A 15,814-nucleotide genomic window follows, 5' to 3' on the forward strand; every position below is an offset into this window, starting at 1 on the left:
AATGAAGAGTCTTTGTACGTAGTATTTTGACCAGTTTAAACTGGGCCATAGGCTGGCAAAATAATTTACAATATGTCATCCTATAACACAAGCACGTGTCTAACCTCATTTCTCGGGATTCGCCTTTGGACTTCATTTGTATTAGGAATAGGAAATCATCCCAGCATTCGTTTCTATTTTACATCGGCTCTATTTTTACTTGACCTCGGCGCCAACACGGTGGATATACCTGTATTTCAAATCGGTTATTTCGAGGGTGGTACCGATATTACTTTAGATACATCTACATACTAAAATTTCCGGAATCCGAAAATAATAGAAATTCGGATTATCATAATTGAGGAGCCAATAATGTTTCCTGGTTTACTTCAGGATCAATGCTATAATTGATTTCAAACGGTCATCAGAAAAAGATCGGCGCTTTATAAGTAACGCTCGAAGTTTGTTTGGAAGTCTTTCCTTCACTTACAGCCTTCAGTAAATGATAGCGCTTTGGAATAGACAACGGTGTTCGCAACACAAACATATCCACGTGTATGAGGATAATGCCCTCTGTGAATGCGGGACAAATCTTCGAGTAGTGCATTAGTTTTCGTCTCGGGTGAGCCGCCGGAGAGGGAGGGACTGAGCGGGAGGGATGAGAAGGGCCGGCCCTCTGTCAAACGGTGGATGGGAGTGATTGTCTCAATTGGACACAGCGGCCCTCACCGATTCTCACGACCTTCGTCTCCAGCGCAGTCTGTACCGAGTGGGCGAAGAACCGAGCCGAATCATTTAATGTGAGTGTTAAAAAGGACTCAAACAATCTACTCAAATGTACGTGAATCGACATGAATGGTATTGTTTATCAATTTTTATATTGTACGATTCAATGCAGCAAATTAGTTCCTGGAGAGGTGTTATTTATTTATTATTTACCATTGACGTAATAGACAATCGTAACGACAGAATTCGAGGCAGTCGAAAACATTATGCATAAGACTCAATAATTCAGGAAATGTGTTTCGGAACCGGAGGGCCAGGGTTGGATTCCTGGGCACGCCTCCGGGCAACCTCAGCTTCACCCAAGCCGTGTAATTTTACGGGTACCAGAATTTCCTAGGAAACCATAGGCGGCACAGGGAAAGGAACTGGCTCCCCGACCCTGATGTGTGAATTTCACACGCCGTATTAGGCTTAGTACTGGATGAACTCTGCCCTCACCTATCAAATTAACCTTCGAGATGATGGCTGTGTTTATGGTTTAAATGTTATTTCGGATCAATGTACCGTCGTGGGTAGTATATATTATGTAGTTATATGAAGTAGTTGTTGGTATAATGATATATTACCGATATATTAAGTAGTTGTTAGTATAATGTAGTATGTCATATTTTCGTCAAGGACGATTTATTTTGCAACTAAGGTTTTGTCTTCCGTAATATACGCACTCCATCTATAATGTAAAGCCTTGAAAGCAATCTTCCTTGTGAATGATGCACATACGTGAATAATGGTATATGTGTGAATGGTATGTGTGTATTTTAGCTAAGCTGGAATTTTTTTTCCTTTTTTATGCAATTTGTCCGAAGCTTGGTTGCCGCTGTTTTCCCATCCGTATTCGTAGCACCCGGGTTCGTGAAAACTGCCGCGTGAGGAGATAACGGGTCACACTTCAACCGAGATCACTCAAAGGTGTAACACTAGGTTACTTAAACAGATTAGAATACTGTAACACGCAACATTTAAATTGAAAAATTGATTTCAAACGAAATATCCTGAAAGTTTGGACAATGGTTTGTGTTGTCTGTACAGATTAACTTCACTTATAAGCTCCCCAACCAGAGAGACTGTAACCTCTTCCAAAGGAATTGACCTTGTTCTCACTAATCTCCACTTTAAGTGAAAATTATTACTGAAAGGTTGTCAACTTAAACATTTCTGACCAGTATGCAAAAATGGTATTTGTCCCAAAGTCGAAGGAAGCGGTGTGTAAGATCTATCAAAGGTATTATCCAATCAATAGTGTAATTCTTTCCATTAGCAATTGTGTAAGATGTCATGGGATACCTTGTACAATTTAAAGTGTATACAATAAATGTGCATTTATTTCATAAGCATTGTAAAACTCATCTTTCAAGAATGCTTGCCTCAAAGAATAGTTCCTGTGAAAGGCTATAATAAAATTAAGTACTGGGTGACGTGAGAGCAGCAAGCAATCAATTTAGGGGATTATGTGAATTGAAAAAAGGGAAGGATGATTCAAGCTTCATTAAATACTTCCAGAGCTATAAAAGAGGGTATAAGTCCTTACTGCTTCATGCGAGGAAATCATATTAAAACAAAGTCATCAGCCAGTCTGAGAATATCACTAAAACATCATGGCAAGTAGTTAACAATATAACCAGGGGAAAGGCACACAAGAAAGAAATTTTAACATTAAAAAATGGGGAGGGAGTCACTCTATCCGATATCTTAAACAAGTAGAAGAGTTTGCAAAAAATTACCCAATTAATTTGCCTCTGAATTGACAAAATTGAATAATAATAGATTAGTTGCACCGTTTTGCCTGCATGTGATGTCTTCCATTGCCCTCTTTCCTGCAAACAGAGGATGAGATCTTGAAGTGCATCAGGAGACTTAGAAGTAACCCATCAGTCAGAATCGATGATATCCGTCTTTGATTGTAAAAAAATGCTCTTCAGCAATAAGCAGAGCCTTAATATCTTTATTAAATGATTCCTTCATAAGTGGTGAGTTTCCAGACTATCTAAAAATAGCAAAGATAAAACTTATATAAGGATTATGGGAAAAACACTTTGATTTCTTGTGCAGCTAAGGTGAGACTTAGGATTATTAATAAAAGGATTGAGAGGAGGGTAAATGATTATTTTAGAGGATAATAATTATAAGTCCAGGAAAGGGATGGGTATACATAATGCCAAAGTATTGATGAGGTCACTGATACAAAGGAGCATAGAATACATTCAGTATGTACTTTTGTCTGATTTGTAGAATTCAAGAAAGATTCTGATAGTGTGAAATAGGTAAGAATTAAAGAATTCCTTTTCAGTAGATGAGAGCAGAATATAGGTTACCCATCCTCAACCTGCAGGCTTCTTAGGTGCATGAAGTGAATGAAGAGTTGGGATGAGCAGTGTTAGGCATAGGTGTAAGACAGGGATCCTCATTGTCACCAGTTCTTTTCAAAACATTTTTGGAGGTAATGGTTAGTGAGACATGGTAAGCAGGAGGGGTAGTAATCGGTGGAGAATTCAAATTGATGGTTATATTTGCAGATGGTCAACCTTTAGCTAGCCTGTCAGTTAATGGGTTGCAATCATTTATGGGTGCATGTGAAAATCAATGTGAGGGGGTGTGTGATGTGAACCAATGTAAACAATGGTTATGAGGTTTCCAAGAAGACAAAAGGCTAAGTGAAACATTGGAGGGCACCAACTAGACCAGGTTAAACAGTTACCTATCTTGGATGTGATTTGGACAAAGGAGATCAAAGTAGTAGGGATATAAGAAGAAGAATTATTGTATTAGGTAAAGAGAGAGGGAATTGATGACAGGAACATTGAGTAAGGATGTCAAGGAAATAAAATTGAAAACTTTAATATGGCGTAAGGCTTTTTATGGCTCAGTAATTAGGCCATTGAGACAACACTATGGGTGAAGATTTTGATGTAGAGCAGCAAGTGAAAGGTAAAATGGATGGAAAGGGAAACATACAAGGGAGTGCATGGTGGCAGAGGAGAGAGGTTTGTTGAGATAAAGCCAAAGGAGGCAGGAATGATAAATGAAAGGCATTTTGATATGTGCTGGAATGCTGAAGACTGTGATAGAGGGGTAGGCAAGGGAGTTATGGATATGAAAAGGATTGGCATGTTAAACAGATAAGGGGAAGTAGAACGTATACAGAATTGAAGAGGGGTTTATTGTAGCATGGATTACCAGACACTGTTTTGTTAGACACAGCTAAGAAATGTAATGGTATTAATTTTGTGTCCATCCAAAACTAACCTTATATAGTTGCCTACCAAATATGATTTTCCATTAAATAAAATAGAAGCAGTATAATAAGCCTCGGAGTTAATTGGCTCCTCTCTGTTTTGCACACATTCTTCATCTATAGCAAAACATAGATCAAATGTTGAAAGCAACTTCATTTACCATCTGATGCACAGTTTGACAATCTTCAAAAAGCCCTGATCTAATTATAAGGTTTTTCTTTCCACTTCTCATTTCTTTCTTTCATCTCACAATGTACACTTAAGCTATAAAAATATAATGCAACCTTGCAAAGTTTTTAATGAAACACTTGTCCTTTCCATTCAGAAATACTAATAAGTGAACACAAAGCACTCACCTGGCACAAAGGAGGCAGTTTCAGTGGCAAGAACTGAAAAACAAAAGCCATCTGCCTCTGGGACAGATGCCTTCCAATGGACAATCAATCACAGAGGGGGAGAGTGAAAATGGAGTGGTGCAGGGCCACTACAGCAATCAACTCCTCCTGGCATTCCACCTACTACCTGTTCCTGCTCATCTTCCTCTTGACAGCTGGTCTCTGCACCTCAACCCCTGGTGACTACGATGTGGAGATGTCTCAACTGCCACTCAACTTTGACTACCATAACTACACGATGATGACTGGATTCCTGAAGGAAGTTGCAAGGAAATATCCCAAGCTCATATCATTGGATTCTATAGGAAAATCCCATCAAAGTAAGTGATGGCATGGAAAATCATTAAACTTATTGATATGAAATTTCCTAAAATATTTAGTACATGGAACTGACTCCATGAAACTGCTAGGGTTTCATCTAAGCCCCACATTCACATGAAGTGCTCATATTTTGATGGTTAGAAAAAACTCCCCAGACCACTGTTTTAATCAGGAAACTCAAACTAGGTCTAAGGAGTATCTTATTAATGAATTCTATATGGTTTTTACTCCCATCTCATATATGGTGTTACACTTAGGGATAATGCCTCAGATCTAAAACTGTTATTTTAAAGACAGAAAAAGGCAGTAAGAATTCTAAATAGCTCAGTTCATCTTGGACATAGAAGATCACTATTTGTTGATTTAAGAATTATGACAACATATAGTTCGAGCTAATCTTACTTTCTAATGTAGTTTAATAAAAGCATTAATGACTACTCTAAAAAGGGTGGTATGCTTAATCCCAAGACTAGGGTCTCTCAGATACTTCAACATGTTACAAATACTTTCAATAATGTTTGCAATAGAATATTTAACATGGTCTTACAGAAATGGCTCATTATTAGACCACTATATTCCCTAGATCACCTAGATTCCCATCCACCATTCATATCCTATTCATGTCCCTTTCTTGCATACCTGACGTTCTCCTTTCTATCACAGTATTCAAGATCCTAGTTCTGAGCAAAATGCTTTCCATTCCTATTTCCTACCTCCTTTGGACTTCTCTCAACAATCCCCTCTCCTCCTTGGCCACCCACCAATCTTAGCACTTCCTCATTTGCTTTCCTTTCTATCCCCACACCCATGTCACCCTGAAAAATCAGAAAAGGTCACTAATTTCAATGCATCTATCTAAACTGATATGTATACAATATTCAACATATATCAACGATGAATGTTTATGGTAGTTAAACTTAATCTTAGCCCCAGGAAAAATCAACCCAACAAAGATGAATTCTTAAAATAGATTTTAGAGAAAAGAAAACAACCTAATGAATTTGCGACAATTCAAACTAAATTCATATCATGGGAAAGCTCAATAAACTATCTGTCAATGAATAAGTAATCTCAAAAATTTGCTCTAATCCATATTCATATAACTTTTCTAAAATTTAATTCCTAGAAACGTGTGCATAATGGAGTGTTATTCCCATTGAATTTCTAGAGAGGGAACTGTGGACCTTGATGGTGTCATCACATCAGGATGACAGCACACTGCCCCTTGGAACTCCAAACATCAAATTCATTGGCAACATCCATGGAAATGAGGCTGTTGGAAGGGAACTGATTTTGCACATGATTGAGGTGAGAGCAGCACACATTTGGGGGGTCACCACTGACATCCATACATATTAGCTAATCTGCAAATAGAGATGATAATTATAGATTACAGATGAAGTGGCGTAGAGTAGAGGTATGAAGTTCCTCAATGTGAGGAGTACACAATAGAGTATTTGTGCATTCTATGACTTTTCTTATGCATGCAAACATACCATTTATAATAGTTTTAATGGCCAAAATTTTGAAAGCCAAAATATTTTCTTAATTTCTATATACAACTTTTCTTCTTCGTTCATCTAAATTTTATGTGGTTTTGGCAAAAAGGGGTCATTCTAATTATCACTTAAAACAACTAGAAGTGCTCTGTTACTGCCTGATCCGCACATCAATTTGCTTCTAAGCTATTTTGATGTCACCCTGGAGAAAGCATACATCTTCATAGATATTGAATAAAAAGCTTCAAATAAAGCTGACCATTGGAATCTAAACACTTCACATTCTAGCTTGACCGTGTGCTTGTTTTGAGTGAGCAAATACATATTTTTTTGCATAACTAAACTAAACTAAATTACTTCCAATGGGACAATATCTGCTGCCATGACAAATTCTGATTGTCCCCAGTTGTGTCTTTCTGCTTTGTTTGTGCCTTTATGGAGTTTTTTGTAGTTCATAATTTGCTGAATCAAATTCCAAATTTATATGTGAGGGTAGAAACAGCTGGCACACGAGGTCTGTTCATAAAGTTTTGCAACTTTTGAAGTTTCTCGGGTTATGTATGTTTGATTTTTTTTGTGGCGTTATATTGGTGCTTATGTCTCTCACTTATGCCAAGAAGTTCGACCATTTTGAATGTTCAGTTAATTTTTGACATCTGTTTTGCTTGGACATGTTTTGGCTGGTCTTCAATTTTTGCCTGTTCCAAAAAATGGATCAAAGAATCTGTATCAAATTTTGTGTGAAAAACGAAAGTAAGGGTATGAACGCATTCCGAATATTGACTGTGGCATATGGAAAAGCTACCTTGGACCAAAGCAACGTTTATCGGTGGTACAAAATGTTCTCCGAGAGCCGAGAAGATGTGAACGACGAAGAGCGTGCCGGACACCCGAGCAGGTCAGCAACAAACGAAGAGATTGATGAAGTGAAGAAAATAGAATTGTCCAATCGTCGAATCACTTTTGAGAGAGAAGTTGCTGAGGACCTAAACACATTGATTGGCTCGTGCCTTTTCGAATGATTTGGGAATGACACGGGTCGCCGCGAAATTCGTACCAAAATTGTTCAATTTCGACCAAAAACAGCAACGCATTAACATTGCTAATGAGGTCTTTGACTCTGCCCGCAACGACCCAAATTTACTCCAGAGGGTCAAAACCGTTGATGAATCATGGGTTAGGTTATGATGTGGAAACTAAAGCTCAATCATCCCAATGGAAGCTGCGGCACGAGCCAAGACCGAAAAAGGTGCGCCAAGTTCGGTTGAATGTTTAAGTTTTGCTTACAGTTTTCTTCGATTGCACGGGTATGGTGCGTCATGAGTTCTTGCCACAGATTGGTAGAATGGTAAATAAGAAATAGTACCTGCAATTTATTTGCAATTTGCGTGAAGCATTCCGCTACATACGCCCGGATTTGTGGAAGAACAAAAATTGGCTTTTGCACCATGTCAACGCCCCTGCTCACACATCGTTGCTTGTGCGTGAATTTTTGGCCAAAAACAACACGCTAATGATGCCGTAGCCACCATATTCCTCAGATATGGCCCCCAGTGACTTTTTCTTGTTCCTGAAACTCAAGAGGCCCATGAAAGGGGGACCCAATGCTACAATTGACGAGATAAAGACTGCACATCAACGGAGGAGCTGAGCAAGACGACAAAAAGTTATTTTTTGAAAAGCTTCGAGGATTGGAAAAAATGTTGGCATAATGTATAACTTCTAATGGGGATTACTTTGAAGGGACAAAATAGATATTCATGGATAAATAAATTATTTTTGAAAAAACACAAAAGTCGTGATACTATTGGAACAGACCTTATATATTTTGGATGAATTTCTTCAGTATTTTTTTGGTAATCACATAATACTAGATTAATGAAAATTCTTAACACCTCTCTATTATAGAAATCACTCCAAATAGGAGAAATTTTAATGTGTGCCTCATTATTGGAATTAATATCACAATAAATGAAATATTGAAATTGGGATGGAACCCTAGTGAGCCAATCAATGCACTAAACCAACATCATTGGTTATATACATCAATAAAGTAAGCAGATCCACTGCCACAGTGATTTTATTCATCAAAATTTGCTGCTATTTTGCATTTATTTATCCCAACATAAGCTTTTCAAAATCATCAAATTTGAAGTTATCTTTTAATTCAATTTAATTGTTGACTCAAGCATAGGGATAGCGTTCTTTTCCTCATTAAAAGTAGTGGTAATTTGCCCTCAAATTCTCTTCCTCAATCTTATAGCTGTTGGAAGTATGCATTTGTTCTTTAGCTTAATGTTCAGACGTGCAGTAGCTACCACCATGAAAATTTTTAAAGAAAAACTGATTAGGGCTACTTCATGAAGGTCCCTTAGTGGCTGAATAGTGGTCCATTCTTCTAAAGTACATTATGTATTAGATATATGATGTACCACCCCTCAACTGAGTCCAACTGTGAAGAATTGCATCCAAGAATGAAACAATCTCTGGCATTACAAAATGTAGGATTGGGAAAATCAATTTCCTTCTCCCGCCATCTCAAAATAAATATGAATGTCTTTAAATTTAAAAAATGTTAACTGCATGTTTTGTGTAAAAATACATAGAAAAGACATTAAACACATTCTCAACTATTAAAGAGTTCAGAAGTTGCATGTGATTGTGATTGGTATGTGCACATGCTACCAACAGTCAGGCACAAGAAAGCCTTATGTCTTTTGGAAATGCATAAAAGTTACACAATCTATTAATATAAGAACTATTTCATTTGGGAACAAAATAGCAGGCCTCTTATAAATCCTGGGACATTACTCGATTTTATTTTCAATTCAAACATTAGTTTATCTGCACAAAATGTAAAAATGTTGCTTTAAACATTTGCAATGACATTTCTTGATGTCCATTTTTGGTCAAATACATTAATAATAATAATAATAATAATACATTTATTTGTCCGGAGATTTGTTGCATATTCATACATACCCAAATATAGGACACGTCAAATATAATTTTCACAATTTCACAATAGAAGAGATACAATATATAAATATATATATATATATATATATATATATATATATATATATATATATATATACATACCAATACACTAGTATAATTACATATCAATTGTTTAAGCTGGAATTGATGCATTGCGACAATTCAAGGTATTCATTTACAGAATAGAACATATTATTTTTTAAAAGGTTAAACAGCTTTTTCTTGAAAACAGGTACTTTTGTTTCATATTTGATTTCATGGGGAAGTTTATTGAATAACCTTAAGCCCATTGCTTTGGGCCCATGGGCAGTATTGTGTGTCCTGACAAATGGTTGGTGCAGGTCATTGCAGGTCCTTGTGTAGTGACTATGGTAATTGTGGTTGGACTTGTAATGGGAAATATTACCCTTTGCATGTAAGATGACATTAAATATATATATGCAAGGTACTGGTAATAAACCAAGTCTTTTGAAGAGAGGTTTACATGGTGCATCGCAAGGAGCATTGCTCATAATGCGTATAATCCTCTTTTGGATTTTGAAGATTATGCCCACATGGGGAGAGGAACCCCAGAAGAGGATACTGAAAGTAACACGAGAATAAAATTCACCATAGTAAATGGATAGAAGGACCTCTAAATTTACAGAATACCTAATATTTCTAATAAGGAAGCATAGGGAGCTTAACTTGCTGCGTAATTTGAAAATATGTTCCTCCCAAGACATGTTTTTCTGCAGGATTACTCCCAGGAATTGGGTACTGGAATTTTGGGGAATGCTCACACCTTCTACATCTACTGAGATTGCAGATGAAACTTTCTTTTTATTAGTAAAATAAATCAGGCTGGACTTATTTATATTGGGTTTTAGAAAGTTATGAAGACACCATTAATTGAAAATCTGAGCTACTTCGGCTGCTCTTTCTGTCAAGCTGTCTACTGAGGAGGCTGATACAATGATATTTGTATCATCAGCATACAGTATTGGGTCTATCCTCTTAATGAGCTTAAGATTGTCTGGGAGATCATTGATATAGATTAAAAATAAAATAGGACCAAGTACAGAACCCTGGGGAACACCCAGTGTTACTTCTCTACCAGGGGAAACAAATTTGGAGCCATTTCTTGAGAGCTCAACATACTGATGCCGTTCACTTAGATAAGATTCAATCCATTTGTAGGGCGTGCCTCTTATACCATAGCATTTCAGTTTATATAGGAGTAACTGATGATTGACGAAGTCAAAAGATTTACTGAAATCGAAAAATAATCCTAAAGTTTCAGTTCTATTATCCAATCCTGAAAGTATTTGATTCACCATGTGATATGTGGCTGTTGTAGTGGACCTTGTTTTCCTAAATCCATGTTGAGATGTGGATAATAGCTTATTTATCTCAAGATATGATACAAGACGTTGATAAAAAACTATTTCAAATATTTTCCCCAGCTGGTTTAACAGGGATATTGGTCTATAAGAATTCATTGCCATTTTGCAACCTTTCCCTTTGTATATTGGCACAATTTTTGCTGATTTAAGAGGGCTCGGGAAAATTCCAGTTTTTAGGGATTCATTAATTAAGAACAGCAGCTGATCCTTTATAGCATTAAACGACCTTTTTATGACTATCCCTGGGATGTCATCTAATGCAGGGCTAAATTTGTTAGGGAATTTATTGATTACGTTGGTCAGTTCCATGGCTGAACATGGGAATATATATAATGAATGGCATGAGTTAGGAATTTGAGAATAATTAGCTGAATTGACTGAAACTGTGGGATTTTGATGGGATAGAGAGAAATCATTCAGGATGGAGGCCATTTTAGAGTAATCTGATATAGCATGACCAGCAGAGTCCTGCAGTTGAAGATCTTGTACATGATGTCGACCCTTGGATTCGTTAATAATTTTCCAAATCTCTCTAGATTTATTGTCTGCATTGGTAAGTCTAAGGTTGTTGAAAGATTTTTTGGCATGCTGTAAGGTTTGGCGATAACTTTTCTTGAGTACTGAGTATTCTAGGCGATCTGCTGGATTTGATTTACTTTTGTAATACACTGCGGCATCTTTCATTTTCTTTGAAAGCCAACGAATTTCATCAGAGACCCACTGACTTTTGTAGTTAACAGAAGAGCTTTTGTTTTTTGTATGCTTCAGGACACGGGGAAAGCAGATTTCAAAGTAATGTAGATTGGGGGAATAGAAATATTCAAAGCTAAGGTCAAAGGACTTCAAGGAAAACAAATCGGACCACTCATGGGAATTTAATAAGTCACAAAAGGCGATCATATTCTGATCAGAGAAATACCTTTTGTAGTATTTTTTACTTTCTTTGGGTGTAGACACAGCAATTGTAGAAAGAAGTGGGTAGTGATCAGATAGGTGGGCATTAATGGTATTTGTTTGTACTAGATCAAGGTCGATATTAGTTGGTACATTATCTAAAACTGTTTGCGAACTAGCACTCACTCTAGTAGGTTCACCGTTGGTAGCATTGATGTTGAATGACGTCAGTAAATCCATGAATTCCTTTTTAGCTTTAGAATCGGCCGTAAAATTACAATTGAAGTCACCTGTAATTATTGTGCAAGGCTCATGGATTGACCTATGGATTATTTCCAAGAGTTTCGTCAATAATGTAATTCACAAAGCAATGGCTGAGAGTTGAATGCATGTGCCACTTTATTGGGCCAAATTCCTCATGTAGAACACTAAAAGAAAGAAAATTATACTAATAAGATGATATTTTTAACACGAGTAACTATTGCATCCCCTCTACTTGGAAAAGTAAAACCTCATGCAAAGACAAGAAACTCAATGGCCTTTTAAGTTAGGTAGTCATTCAAACAATTTAGTATACTGCGTGAAATTTCATTTTAAAAATATGCCTAAGGTGAAATATAAATTAACAGCAAAGATTCCACAGGATGTAACTCAACCCTAGGATCAATTAACAACATTATTTCAGTACCTTGTGACCAACTATGAAGTAAACAGCACAGTGACCCAACTTTTGGACACGACCAGGATTTATTTCCTGCCCAGCATGAATCCAGATGGCTTTGAGATCTCCATTGGATTGACATGCAGTGGAGGTAAAGGAAGGTGAGTTGCTTCTAGTAAAGAAATCTTAAACAAGTGTGTTGCACTCATTTATTATTTGGGGTCAATCACTCAAAATATTTGGTCAACAATAAGGATGTGTACATTTCATCATAGGATTGAATATGCCCTACCAATTTATTTGTGCTTATAGAGCTCTATATGACAGTATGATCTATATAGCTCTAGATTATGCTCCATTTCACCTGAATGTACCTTAAATCACCAGAATATCATTGCCTTACTGTTTCATTGATCTGGTCAAATTTTATTCCATTATCGTAAAGATGTCAATCAAATTTACAAGCGTGCACAGATTTGACCCTTCTAAAACTACACTCTGATTGATCCAAACCAGAAACCAACTAAATTAAATATCTATAATCCTCATGAGAGGCTCTTTTGCTTGAGATTTCAAGTTATTTCAATGAATGGTTCAGCAAGTGAGACATGCATTAGATAATATTAGAAATTAATATGGAACTGTTTAATGAATTGTAGGAAGGGATTGCTTGGTGGAAATTTTCCATTGCACAGTCAATAAAACACCGTAATTCTGCAATGGTTAACCATGGTCATAAAGAATCAATATTAGTAGTAGAGTTGTTGTGTTTCAATTTGTCTACATGTTAGAAAATTATTTTCAGTTAAGGAAGTTTATTCCTTTGCTAAACTTTTTTTTCTCTTCTTCCATTCCTCATTTACCCACATTATCTTCTTCTTATTCTCCTTTCCATTGCTTTCCATATCCATCCACAACTTTAACCTCTTCACTCTTCCTGAGTGAGCTGAGAGAACACGCCTCCCAAATAAACATGGCCAGTCCTCACAGATCCGTGGCAATAAGCACACACTTGTTCACCACAGTATTCAATTCGACTGAAAATCAAAATCAGTTCTAAAATAAGCCTTTAAAAACAAAACAAAAATTATGTTTTCATTATCTTCATATTTCCATAGATGATGGAGTTGTGCAATGTCATCAAAGGAATGGTGTAAAGCTGTGAAAGATGCCAAATTAACTTTTCTGCGAGGGTGAAAAATTAGTAGAAGATTCTCGTAATGGCAACTGTCAGCTTTATGGTCACAAATGAATGCTGCTAAAATTTCTCCACAGTATATATCCTGAATGCAATCATTAACATATTTTATAAATTAGGAATTCAGTTCATTCATTTAGTAGGTAATGCATGTCTCAATAGAAATGGTAATTGAGAAATATAGTGAAAGAAAATGTAGTCCTGATTAAAAAAAATATTTTATTAAGTTAAAATTATAATTAGGCACCAATATTTGATGATTGGGGTGAATATTGAAGTAATTATTCATCCTATTAACATGAGCACAAGGGAAGGAAAGAGAACAATTGATGATGGCATGTCATGCATCCCTCTCCAGCCAGTAATAATGCAAACCTGATAGGAAGTTACATAAAAAAAGACAAAATAGTTATTACAATTGAGATTTAAACTGGTCTTCAATTTAGTGTTAGTCCCTCTCCCCTCATGTGTGAATTTCAAATGTCATTGGCCTTAATATTGAGTGAGCTCTACCATCACCTATCAAACCTACAGATTGAATTCAGGTAGACAACTGTTTTTATTTTTTATATTGTATCTATTATGGTCTCATACAACTTTCTCTTGCTTCATACTATACAACAGGAAAAATATGAAGAATATAGATTTGAACCGGAATTTTCCAGACTACTTCATAGAAAATAAATCCCCCATCCAGCCAGAAACTGAAGCAGTAATCAGGTGGATGAAAAGGGTGCCATTCATCCTGTCAGCAAGCCTCCATGGAGGAGCTTTGGTTGCCAACTACCCCTTTGAGAACCATCCTGAAGACGGTAAGGAAAATTCTACCATGATTCACTTCAACTTCCCCTCATCCATGAATGTTTCCTTGAAGAGAGATGAGGTAACATTCTATTTTTCCTTTTTTAAGAGGTATGACAAATCACTGTTTACAAGTCAAAAAGGATTGATGAGGCCTGCCAACCTGCATGAAAAACAGCTCTTCTATATCAGAAAGTATTAAAATATGTATGTTTGAATTGAGTACCTTCAGGCATGATGTGTGTACAATTCCTACTCGTCGATATATATACACTCCTTCAATTTGCATTAGACCCTCTCGGTTACCGTCGAGCTTTAAACTTTGCGTTTGCCTTAGTACTGCGATAAATCTTCTGGAGTAATCGGATGGGAAGTTTCGTGAATGAGTGTAGCGATGTCCGCTTTGTAAAAAATTCCGTTTCTGTGTTTGGCCAAGTGTCTTTTTGGACATAATATTGGTGTTAAGTGTTGTCTGTTTAATGTGTGACATTGCTGCAATGCACGTCAGGGATTGAGGATTTTTTTCGTGATAGCGAGTCGTCTTCGGTATTGCTCCATACGTTTCGTAGAGTGATGGGGTTTCTGAAACTGAAATAAGTGTCTACTTCGTTAAATATGTTCTGGAGGCCTTTCGTATTTTGTGGTTGAATCAGAAGGGAAAAAGTATATTTTCAGGTGATTTGTTCAATTGTTTGTTGTGGGGTGCACACGCTAGGACTGTCTTTTTAATTTTTTTATTTCTTTGTCGTATCTTGGTTTTGTGAGGTGGACGAATAGCAAGCTTTTTATTAAACAATTATATGCTGCAAATATTTTGCTGATAATGTTGGAGTGAGTCAGCTTTTATGTAGTTGTTGGTGTGTGCTCCTACTAATGTCTAATTCGAATTTCTGGTCATTTATTATAACCAGTATATAAAGAAATGCATGTTCCTTGTCGTGTTTACTTCGTAACTGAATTGAATCTATTTGCGTATGTTTCAGCGGTGATGGCACGCCAAACTTTACTTGACACATAACCTCTCTTATTTTATTAACATGATCTCTCCTACCGTAGTACGATGGGGGTAATAATACATTTTCAACGCCACTGCTAAAGAGCCCTCCTTCCAATTTATGCAATAGCTTCAATCTGTAATTTAGCCATCGCACCATTGAGTGATTCCCAGCCTAGCCGCTCTAATAAATATTGGGTGCACTACTAAGTTGAAATAACGTTTTACCAATCTAGCTCCTCTATGCTGCCCTCAAGTCTTTAATCCAGCCCAGAATATTTTTATCTGTGCTACATTCTTGCAGCTTTGTAAGTACTTGAATTTCGGTGCTTTCTGGAAGGCCTTCTTCAAATATAGAAATTCACGTCCACTGGAACATTTCCCTCTCCAGAAATAAGAGTATCATGAAGAAAAAGCCCAAGTTGCGTCTCGCAGGATCTGCCTTTCCCGAAACCGTGATGATTTTTCATTAACAACTCCTGACTTATCAACGTGCATCACGATCGGACTAGCAAGTAAATGTTCCATTACCTGGCACGATATGGTAATATGGGAGGCTGCTGAGGAATGGTAGGATTGATTGCCACTATCCATGGAGTTTCATCAAACTGGGCACAAGAAACATCATCATTAACAACATATGCTGGTTTGATGTGGCCAATTGCCAC

The 15,814-nt window shown here is 36.7% G+C and overlaps 1 protein-coding gene across 2 annotated transcripts in view; it reads left to right on the forward strand.

Annotated features, from left to right (window-relative positions):
* Positions 1-678: 678 nt before the first annotated feature.
* LOC139686686 (carboxypeptidase D-like) overlaps positions 679-15,814 on the forward strand; it is a 32,959-nt gene continuing 17,823 nt past the window's right edge. Inside the window, exons 1-5 of one of the 2 annotated variants that reach the window (XM_071583724.1) lie at positions 679-779; positions 4,324-4,713; positions 5,883-6,022; positions 12,178-12,314; positions 13,976-14,163. In XM_071583724.1, the coding sequence (XP_071439825.1) occupies positions 4,431-4,713; positions 5,883-6,022; positions 12,178-12,314; positions 13,976-14,163 (748 nt within the window). In that variant the 5' untranslated portion in view covers positions 679-779; positions 4,324-4,430. Of the gene's footprint in view, positions 817-4,323; positions 4,714-5,882; positions 6,023-12,177; positions 12,315-13,975; positions 14,164-15,814 lie in introns of both variants that reach the window. The other variant, XM_071583723.1, reaches the window with a different exon arrangement.

This window comes from Hetaerina americana, unplaced genomic scaffold (assembly GCF_022747635.1).
Source record: "Hetaerina americana unplaced genomic scaffold, ioHetAmer1.1.p SCAF_148, whole genome shotgun sequence".
NCBI lineage: Eukaryota > Metazoa > Arthropoda > Insecta > Odonata > Calopterygidae > Hetaerina > Hetaerina americana.